The 8,546-nt window shown below is 36.7% G+C and overlaps 1 protein-coding gene across 1 annotated transcript; it reads left to right on the plus strand.

Moving 5' to 3' along the window:
• Window positions 1-5,020: 5,020 nt before the first annotated feature.
• LOC131014948 (kirola-like) lies at window positions 5,021-5,958 on the plus strand. Its single transcript, XM_057943134.1, has 2 exons — window positions 5,021-5,318; window positions 5,497-5,958. The coding sequence occupies exons 1-2, from the start codon at window positions 5,147-5,149 to the stop codon at window positions 5,775-5,777; spliced, it is 453 nt and encodes a 150-aa protein (XP_057799117.1). The 5' UTR covers window positions 5,021-5,146; the 3' UTR covers window positions 5,778-5,958.
• Window positions 5,959-8,546: the final 2,588 nt, after the last annotated feature.

An 8,546-nucleotide genomic window follows, 5' to 3' on the forward strand; every position in this document is an offset into this window, starting at 1 on the left:
TAAAAAATAAAATAAACTACATCAATTACTCAATAAAGATCCTTAATTTTATTTTATAATTTTGAAAAGTATCATTTTTAATTTTCCATCTATTTGATGGAAACTTTATTTTTTTCCTTAAAATTATAGAATAAACACATCATTCGAATTAAAAGAAACGAAGAAACAATCAAAAAAGAGTTTTCACATCACAATATATAGTTTTAAAACATAAGCTAATCATGCATAAAATTAATTTTTTCTAAGTTAGCTCATTATCTATGTCATCTTATTAGAAAAGCTTCAATTGATAAGTAGGAAAATAAATTATATTATTAGAATTTATTAGAATACTAATAAAAGAGTTGAATAATTATTTGATACCAAATCAAAGATCTTGCATTCATCTTTAATTTAAGATATATATAGAATATTTTTTATAAATAAAATTTGATTTTTTTAAAAAAAATCATCAAAATATGAAAAAAAGAATATGAGAGAAAGAGAGAGAGAGAACAGAAAATTGAAGAATGCCTATAATAAAAGAGAGGAGAGAGGAGAGAGAAAATACATGGGATATGGGATTTGTTGAGTTTTATAAATACACTTTGATTGATTCTTTAATTATAATTTCGCCATAAATTGTGTTTTCATATACTCCAATAAATAGATTATGTTTTAAACTTGGAGAGGCCCAATAGAGTAACATTTTACTAGTGTATTCCTCTAGAAAGGTCCAATCCCCAAAATCTTATATTCCCTTATCGGCTTCAATAATTGATGGAATTTTCTAAGTATATTTTTCTCTCATCCTTTTTTCAGGATATTTTCCTTTTTAGTGGCTTTAATAAAGCACTAGAAAACCAAATGAGATCATTCGTCCCAAATATAATGTGTACTATTATACTCCCTCCGTCCCAATATTCAAGTCTCCTATTCCTTTTTGGGCCGTCCCAATATTCAAGTCTCCTTTCTCTTTTTGGCAAAAATTAGTTACTTAATTAACAATTCTCTCTCTCTTCTCTCTCTATTATCTCTCTCTTTGTCACACTCTCTCTCTCCTCCTTCACTCTCAAATCGCCGCCCTCTCTCGTTTAATTCTCCGTCCGGCGCCGCCGTTCACGCGGCGCGACTCAGGCGGTCAGGCCACCCACCCCTTCGCAGTTCGCACCCCACTGTTCAGGCGTCCACTCCCGCCGCCGCCACCATCAACCTCGCGCCTCCACCATTCCTCCCGCCGCCCTCTTCCTCACGCGGCCGCCACCACCAACCTCGCACCTTCACCGGTCTTCCTTCGCCTCTTCCTCCCGCCGCCACCACCAACCGAGGCGGCAGCTCTGTTGCAGATTTGGGGGAAAAAAATTTGGACCTTGATTTCCCCCCTCTCTCCTCTTCTTCTTTCATCACCTCCAAATTCCAATCCCTCCACCTTCCACCGCCTCCACCACCTTCCACCTTCCACCGCCTCCACCTTCCACCGCCTCGCGCCTCTGCCGCCATCCTCTTGCACCGCCTCCAACGCCACCACTGCAAACCCTAGATTTCCCTCCGCCCTCTTCCTCCCCTGCCTCGCCGCCCGTTTTCCGGCAAGGCGCTGCCGCCTCCAATCTCTCCTGGCAAACAGCAGTGGCGGTTCGCGGAGAGAGCTGTTGTTGTTTTGGCTTGTTGTGTTGGCTTGTGCTGTTGGTGTTGATGTGTGAGCATCAGTCGGGGGAGAGAGGTGAGAGTCGGGAGTTAGGGAGGCTGGCGGTGCGGTGGTGGTTGGCCTTGCTAACCGCTGCGGCTGCCGAATTTCAGAGGGAGGCTGGCGGCGGAGTAGCCGGAGGAGGCGGCTGCTCTCTCATTGAGTGTATGTGTGTTGGTGTTAATTAAGAAATAAAATAACATTAATTAAAACACTAATTATGTGGTCCCTACTAATTTAACATCTACTTTACCTCTCCTAAATACCCGTGCCCAAAACAAAGGAGACTTCATTATTGGGACGGAGGGAGTATATCACTCTTTATTTTTTATAATTTTAAATTTTTATTATTCAATTTTAATTTATTATACTTTAATATAGTATAAAAATAATTAACAAGGGTTCACTCATCCAATTAGGGTTTATAATTATTTTTTTATATTTATTTGAATTAATTATAGATTATTTGGGTCTATTAATTCAAAGTTAGGATATATATATAATTTTTTAAATTCCAATTTTTAGTGAAAAATATTAATTAGACTTCATAATATAATGATAATTTTTATTTTTATATTATAAAATAAAAAAAATTAAGAGTGGTACACACTACATGTTGGGACAGAAGATCCCATCTACTAGAAAATGGTTAATAGTGTTTTATGTCCTGAACTTTCAACATTTTTCATAAAATGTCCCGAACTTTCATTTTCTCCTAAAAAGTCCCGAACTTTTAGTTTTTTCCATAAAATGTCCCGCTATATAAAATTCGATGACGGAAAGATGATAAAAAAATACTCCGAACTTTCAGCGTTTTTCAACAATAGTGGTTCCTAATATGGTTTTTCAACAATGACGGTCCCCAAAATATTTCTTTTGGCGAGATAATTAATTCTTTTGTCACCGAATTTTGTATAGCAGGACATTTTATAGAAAAAATTAAAAGTTCGAGGTTTTTTAGGAGTAAATGAAAGTTTGGGACATTTTGTGAAAAACGTTGAAATTTTGGGACATAAAACACTATTAGCCCGCTAAAAAACTACCATCATCCGATGCACTCCACAAGTATTGAAGTTTAAAATTAATCAATTCCTAAAAATAAATGCCCTGATAACAATTCAAAATTTGAGTATGAAGGTCCATCACAGTCATGTTCAATAAAGGAGCAAGTATAGGATTGAATGGAATCCCAATATGCAGTAGAAGCACATATTTTGTAAATAGATATATTCTCGTGGAAAATAAAAGCTCAGAAATATATATATTCTTGCTTGTACAAATATATATTAATTTTACACAGCGAATCCAAATATATGCTATATAGAATTAAGACATTTACACACGAATTTTTAATGATTAAATCTCGACCGTTATTATGAATAGATCAATTGTGTAAATTGATTCATGTTTTACACTCTAGGAGTAGTTTATAGTCTAGTTTATAACTGTGAAGTTATATTCAAGTGAGAACCACATCTTTTCGTCGGAACATAGAACCATGCACAAACACATAAAATACATGAAAAAGAAATGATCAAATCACGAATAATTATAATACATAAAATACATAAATAAGATATGCTCAAATCTATATGTGTTATTATTGTTATATTTAATTGTTCACGATCTAGTCATCTCTTATTCATGTATTTAATGTATTTGTTCATGGTTCCCAATTTTTACAAAAAGATGTAATTCTCACTTGTTCCTTTACCTTATAGGGGTTGGTTATAGTTAAATTTACAATATAAAATGAGAATAGAGAACATTGCATTGGTGTGCAAAGTTGCTGCATTCACTTAAATTAATTGCATCCAAAAAAATAAAAATAAAAAATAGTTTTTTTGCTCCATCCAATTAATTGGATCGGAAAAAAAATGACATTAAAAATAATTTTTTTATTCTATCTAAGATTCGAATTGAAGTGGTGCATTCATCTATCAATATAATACATTCACCGTATATTTTCATGATCTAAGGGTTAAGAGTGGTTCTTGATCACTATTTTATTAGCAACAAAAATACCGCAACTAACACGGTGTAATCGTAGCACAGAAATAGCAAGCAGAGTATCGTATCCACAGAGACTGTAAAACGAAATTACTTTATCTATCTCCTAAACAGACTCTCACAGTATGCAGGTAAACGAAAGTAGGAAGGTTTAATTAACTTAAACTAAAACGCAAATAACAATAATTAAAAACACGTAGGAAAATTCGAATATTAAAAGACAACTGATCCTAGGGTAGTAAATTCATTAGCTAAATCCACATAATAAATCTATTAATCCTATGTACCAGTTTAATCCAGTTATGATGAGAGATCACTTAATTAATCAATCACTCTCGCTAGAGCAGCAACGATCGTAGATTAGTAAATTATCTATCTCCGTTAGGTCTCAAGAAAATCTACTAACTCCCAATAGCTCCTAAGAATAGCTCCCTATGATCCACCTATCTCCGCTAGGTCTCAAGGTTAAAATCATATCATACATTCCTGAATCCGCTAAACAGTTATCTCCGCTAGGTCTCAAACCGAATAGCTACACATGCAAACTATTGATCAGATAATTCACAAGAAATTAAGCACCATGAATTATGAATCATAAACTGGAAGGCACAAAGGTATTAACAAATAAATCACATAAATTCAATCAACTATTTACAAACCCTAGAATCAGCTAAGTGAAACTAGCCATACATAATAAAAGAAAGCATAAACATAATTAAAAAGAAAGCAATTGGAAAAACTGAATTATATAAAAACTGAATAAGAACGAATGTAGCAGCTTGAATCTTCAATCTTGTGGAAATCCAATCCAAGCAATAAAAACTGGAAAGCAATAAATTCGGAAATCCAATCCAAGCAATAAAAACTGGAAAGCAATAAATTCTAAAGCTATGAAATTGAAAAATAAGAGTTGGGAACTGAAAAGGGAACCCAAAATAGGTCAAAAGAAGACCTATATATAGGCACATGGGATAAATACAGTATAGAGCTCGAAAATAATGATAAAATCCGAAAATCCCGCAAAATCCCGAAAATTCGGAAATTCCCGTCGGGCACTATTCACGGCTGCGCGCGACTTTCTTGTTTCGGCCATATCTTTCTCGTCCGAACTCGGATTTACGATCCGTTTGCGCTCACGAACTCGTATCGAGATGATCTACAACTTCTATTTCAGGACATTGTTCCAAATTCGAACTCAATAAATCTGCAAATTCCTTCAAAGTTCGAGTAAGAATCATGTTTCACAAGATAAAGCAAATTAAGCACAAAACAATCATCCAACACTCAATTTCCTATAAAATTAACATCATATGAACATTAAAAACCATGGAAACATGAGTGTTATCAGTTCTCCTTTCTTATTTTAAATAAAAAAAATTATTTGAACCTCTCCCTATATATATTATATAGGGGGTTGGTTATAGCCGAAATGAAATCATTGTTGTGAAGTAGTAACTAGTAGCAGATTGAGAGATGGGTAAGCTTGCATCACAAACAAGAATCAAGTGGGAAGGAGATCTGTTTCACCTATTTCTCTTCCCCTATCAATTCTCAGAAATCGCTCCTCAAGTAGTTCACTCTGTTGATCTCTTGGCTGGCTCTTGGGGCACTGTTGGTTCCATCATTTCATGGACATACATGTTTGGTATGCATAATTATTCATTAAAAACATATTATCAGTTCCCTTAATTACATATTCTGTTAATTAGAAATCAATTTAGTCCATATATATATGTTTCTTTACGCATAAATAGTGCTTTTTATATATAATATTAATGTTTTGTTAACAAGTTGTTTGTTTTTGAGAATGGGAATATGAACAGGTGGAGCAAAGTGCGTTGCGAAAGAGAGAATCGAAGCGATCGACATGAAGAAGAAATCGATAACGTTTAAGGTGATTGAAGGAGATCTTTTGAAATTATACAGTGAATTCAAAATAATATGCGAGATGGAGAGCGATGGAGATGGAGAAGACAAGGTGTATAAGTGCGCGTTGGAGTATGAGAAAAGGAGTGATGAAGCGCCGGAACCCACCGTGTTCATGGACTTTCTCCTTAATTTCATGAAAGATATCGAGCGCAGCCGCCGCCTCGTGCCCAATTAACACCACCACCACCACCACCACCACCACCTTGTCTTTCCCATGCATTATCACTGTGATTGATAAATAAGGGGAGATATGGATGCCATCTAGATCTAGTAACCATCTATGTACCACTTTTTTAACTTTAATTGCTCCATGCTTACTCGTCTTCTTGCTATTCAAACTGATGCACAAGAATCAATCAGGATTCCAAGAAATACAAAATATATATATATATCCATTGAACTCTCCCCTATATATATATATATATATATATATATATATATATATATATATAGGGGAGAGTTCAATGGAGACCACTCCCCTATATAGAGAATGAAAACCAGATATGGTTCCTTGATCTAACTTAATCTAATGGTGGTAATTTAATTGATTAATTTTATTAATTTTCATTTATTTTATAATCAAAAGGTTAAGCATGTCATTTTCTATTTAACCTTAATCTCACACTCTCTCTCATTCACGCTCTCTCTCTATCTCTCTCTCTCAATCACTCTCCCCCCCTCCCCCGCCGCCTCCATCTCTGCTGCTCCGCCGCCTCCCCATCTCTCCTACTGCTCTGCCGCCTCCCCATCTCTCCTGCTGCTGCTCCGCCGCCTTCCTCCCCGCCACCTTCCTAATCGCCTCCATCTCTCCTGCTGCTGCTCCGCCGCCTCCCCAATCTCCCCAAGCCGCGCCAGACCAGCAGCGCCGCTCCCCCACGTCCGTCCCTCTCTCCTCAAAATCGCCATCCCTTCCTGCCTTGGTAATGGTCGTCATCGCAGGTGGAGCCACTGCCACCGCACCCTAGATCCCTAAATCTGCACCATTTTCTTTCGATCTCCGGGATCTCCGGCGACCACCGCAGGTGCCATGACCACCGCCCTCCAGTTGTCGCCGCCTTCTCGCACCAGTTCCAGTCACCACCGTCCATGATCTGCCGCCTCCAATCCCAGATCTACCGCTTCCCCTCCATGATCTGCAGCGGCCTCCACGCCCTAATGGAGATCGATCTCCCCTACCGAGTTAAAATAGCGCAGGACAGAGAAATCACCCCTATTTCGATTTTGTGAGATGAATTTTACCATTTTGGTGGTTATGTGCTACAAAATTCGTAAATTCTGTTGGTTGTAAAGTCCAGTTGGGTGTTAAAAGGTAGAACCTTTGTATAAATTCTGTTGGTTGATTTCTGCAAAAATAATGGAAAAATTTGGTTGATTAAGGAGTTTGAACCTAATGTTCGTAGAAAATATTAATGAACGTACTAATGTTCGTTGATATGTTCGTAGAAAAATGAATGAACATACTAATGCTGGATGATATGTTCGTAGAAAAACAAATGAACATATTAATGTTCATCGATATGTTCGTAGAAAAACAAATGAACATACTAATGTTCATCAATATGTTCGTCGAAAAACAAATGAACATACTAATGTTCACCTATTATGTTCATTGACGGATCAGGTCCCAGAATTGGAAGAGAGTAATTTTCGGGATTTGTTCAACCAGATGCCATAATTCGTGGATTTGAGTGGACGTTTTTGCCCTTTTTGGATTAAATAAATGTAATTAACCATTATTTAATTACATGAAAAATCAAATCAGGAAATGATCTGGATCATTGATTGGATTGAGATGAATGACCTTGATTTGGTCTTCATTCTCTATATAAGAAATGGTCTCCATTGAATGCGACCCTATATATATATATATATAGCGGGCCGCTCCAATGAGACCCCCTAATTTTAGTGAGATCTAGGGCACGATCTGGTGCGTTTATTTTATCAATCCTATGGCTGATATTGTATCTGGAGGGTGATTTTTTTCGCAGGGTTCGAATCCTGGAGGGAGCAGAATATTTTAAATTTTGTTATTCATCAGTATATACTGCATTGTTCATCAGTATATACGGCCATGTTCATCAGTATATATGTCTTATTCATTACGAATTTTTTAAATTTTATTTTTCATCAATATATACATCTTGTTCATTAGATATGCGTTTTGTTCATTAGTATTATATGTCTTATTCATTATACTCATGTTACACGAAAAATAGAGGGACTCACTGGCGCGCGCCCCTATATATATATATATATATATATATATATATATATATATATATAGGGTTGCATTCCATGACAACCACTATATTATGTAGAGAACAAAGACCACATCTGGTGCATTCATAAAACTTAGATCAACGGTCCACGAATTATTCTGAAACAGTTTTTTATGAATTAAAATATTGTTTTATCTTAATTGTTAAATACTGCTGAATTGAAATTTTATTGAGAAAAAGAAAAACGAAAGTAACAAAGAAAACCCGTTGAAGGCACAACAGACGCAAACTAACGGGCTACGAAACCATAACGGCGAGGACCCATAGGGAAAAACACCGTGAGAGGAAAAAAGAGTCAAGAAATGTGCAGGATCTCCATAGCAGGAATCCCATGACAATCAAAATTCAAGAGCATCATCCTCCGTATGAATATAAGAATCCATGATGTCCCCCCAACGTTGAGGATAGACCGTTTGAATATCAGAATCCATGATGTCCCCCCAACGTTGAGGATAGACCGTTTGAATATCAGAATCCATGATGTCCCCCCAACGTTGAGAAGAGACCGCCGTCATCGCAAGACCAGCTGCATCCCCGGGAGTGGAGATAGAAGCAGGATGTCGTAACCTTTGCTTTATAGAGGTATCAGAAATCCCCCCTTTCCCGACTTGCTTGGTAGCGCCCTTAGGACGCCCTCGGCCTCGCTTGGCCGTAGGAGCTTGGCA

Source organism: Salvia miltiorrhiza, chromosome 3 (genome assembly GCF_028751815.1).
Source record: "Salvia miltiorrhiza cultivar Shanhuang (shh) chromosome 3, IMPLAD_Smil_shh, whole genome shotgun sequence".
In the NCBI taxonomy this organism is placed as follows: domain Eukaryota; kingdom Viridiplantae; phylum Streptophyta; class Magnoliopsida; order Lamiales; family Lamiaceae; genus Salvia; species Salvia miltiorrhiza.